At 54.3% G+C, this 2,517-nt stretch overlaps 1 protein-coding gene across 1 annotated transcript; it reads left to right on the top strand.

Annotated features, from left to right (window-relative positions):
* The first annotated feature begins 110 nt into the window (after positions 1-110).
* Positions 111-1,415, top strand: LOC119310041 (tuliposide A-converting enzyme b3, amyloplastic-like). Its single transcript, XM_037585902.1, has one exon. The coding sequence runs from the start codon at positions 237-239 to the stop codon at positions 1,209-1,211; it is 975 nt and encodes a 324-aa protein (XP_037441799.1). The 5' UTR covers positions 111-236; the 3' UTR covers positions 1,212-1,415.
* The last annotated feature ends 1,102 nt before the right edge of the window (positions 1,416-2,517 follow it).

Consider the following 2,517-nt stretch of genomic DNA (forward strand, 5'->3'; position numbering starts at 1 on the left):
ACCAGAGTGCTTGCGTGTAACAAAAAACGAGCACGGGAGCTAACTGACAATGAACTGATCGATGCATTTGAGCTGTACTCAAGGCGTCACCACAAATACAAGGGCACACATACACATAAGCATAGGATAACACGGATCCTCTGGGCATCAACGTGTCCTGCTACTCCACCTCTACCACACCGCCGCTCACCTTGCGGCCTGCGCCGATCGAATCTTAGCTTGGCTGGCGCTGGACAATGGATTCCGGGAGCACGGAGATCCTCGTTGAAAACGGCTGCTTCCGACTATACAAGGACGGCCACATCGACCGTCTCGGAGGCACGGACCACGTGCCCGCCGGCTTCGACGCCGACACCGGCGTCACCTCCAAAGACGTCGTAATCGACGCCGTCACCGGCGTCGCCGTTCGCCTCTACCTGCCAGACGTCCATGCCGCTGAATCCGACGGCCCCGACATCAGTACAGCCGCAGTCACGAAGCTCCCGGTCGTCGTCTTCTTCCACGGCGGTTACTTCATCGTCGGATCAGCCGGCTGCCCTAAGCACCACCGCTACGTGAACTCGCTGGCCGCCGACGCCCGCGCCATCGTCGTCTCCGTCGACTACCGCCTCGCGCCCGAGCACCTGCTCCCGGCGGCCTACGACGACTCCTGGGCCGCGCTCAACTGGGCGGTGTCCGGCGCCGACCCGTGGCTGTCCGAGCACGGCGAACTCGGCCGCGTCTTCCTGGCCGGCGCCAGCGCCGGCGGGAACATAGCCCACAACATGGCCATCGCGGCCGGCGCGAGTGGCCTCTTCGCCGCGGCGACACGCCTAGAGGGCGCGGTCTTGCTCCACCCGTCGTTCAGCGGCGAGCAGAGGATCGAGACGGAGTCAGAGGAGTACAGGGCGAGCGTCAAGATGAGGTGCTCCGTGATCTTCCCCGGCGCGAGAGGCGGGCTGGACGACCCGAGGATGAACCCGACGGCCGACGGCGCGCCGAGCCTGCGGACGCTGCCGTGCGAGAGGATGCTGGTGTGCGCGGCGTCGGAGGACGCGAGGCTGCCGAGGGTGCGGGCGTACTACGACGCCGTGAAGTCCAGCAGGTGGTCTGGGCAAGTGGAGTGGTTCGAGTCGGAAGGCAAGGGGCACGCCTTCTTCGTCGACGAGCATGGCTGCCGCGAGGCGGTTGCGCTCATGGAACGAGTGGCTGGTTTCATCGCCGGCCATTGATAACTGGGCTCTCAAATGTGAAGTGATGTTTGGCTACCGTCATTCGTTGCTTGAAGAACTGTGCTATCTTATAATTCAGTCATAGGAAATGGAAACTGAATGGTGGCAAGTTTTCAATCAGAGCCTTGTATTTTTCAACCGGGGCAGTGACAGTGGTGCACTATAAAAGCTTGTGGAAAATAAAAGGGCCCCTGAAATTCAAGATTTTCCTCTGGTTGTTGCTGACAAAAGAGAACTTGACTAGAAAAGGATGAACAGGAAATGAGCAATGTCAATCTTGCTTTGAGAACGAAACCGCGTAGATCATCTTTTGTTTGGGTGCTGGTAAGCTAAATTTATCAGGCAGTTAGTATTGTGTACTTTGTACCTCCGAAGAACTTCTACTGCTTTTTAATCGCACACGAACACATCACCGTGTACCCTCGACGCCCACCCGGGAAGCGCGGAATGCAAGCGATCCGGCGGGCGTTTTTGTGGAGCCGAGACCCCACATGCCCGAGACGGCCCCCATCAAGGCGCGCGGCGGCTATGGACTGCCCTAGGTCGACCTGATCGCCCCTAGTGCCTCAAGGTTCGCCTGCGAAGAACAAACAAAGAACAAGAAGAAGAACAAAGGGAGAAGGTCAAGGTAAAAAATGATAGATTTGTCGATCGTGTGTTGTTCAATCAGCCGTCACCTCTTATCTATTTATGAGATGGCTGGACTACCCGTACAAGAAAAAGACTAAAAATTCCGTCCAAAACATCAAAAACCCTAACCTAACTCGGACATGAATCTTTGGCAAATTTTCGGATCAACTCAGAGCCACCGAGTGGTTTCCTTCGGTCCCTCAACCTTCTGTAATCTTCTGTATCTCACTCGAAATTTCCGAGTGGTTTCACTCAGAATTACCGAGTCAACTCGGTCTCACCGAGTCAAATCAACTCGGTCGGTCTGAAATGACTCGGCAACTTCTGTTTCTGACCTTGTTTTGGCTCCACGGGTTGCATACGATCTCGGATTGAGACGATTCTCATATCAAAATCAACGGTTTCGACGAGGCACACAACTTTCATCTTGAAACATTTTCCATCCGATGCCATCTTAATTGAGTTTCATGCCATTCATTAATCTGATGTCAACATGAGCATCTCTGAACTTGTCATAACTTTTGCATCCGAACTCCGTTTTAGACCATCTTCGTATCCATCTTGATCTTCTTGAAGAGAGCCATCTGATGGTAACTTTCAATCATAAGTTTGAATTAATCTTGACATAGTTTAAGCTACTTTTATGACTGTGCCACTTTTGAGTGTCAACACCCTC

Source organism: Triticum dicoccoides, chromosome 5B (genome assembly GCF_002162155.2).
Source record: "Triticum dicoccoides isolate Atlit2015 ecotype Zavitan chromosome 5B, WEW_v2.0, whole genome shotgun sequence".
Taxonomy (NCBI): Eukaryota; Viridiplantae; Streptophyta; class Magnoliopsida; order Poales; family Poaceae; genus Triticum; species Triticum dicoccoides.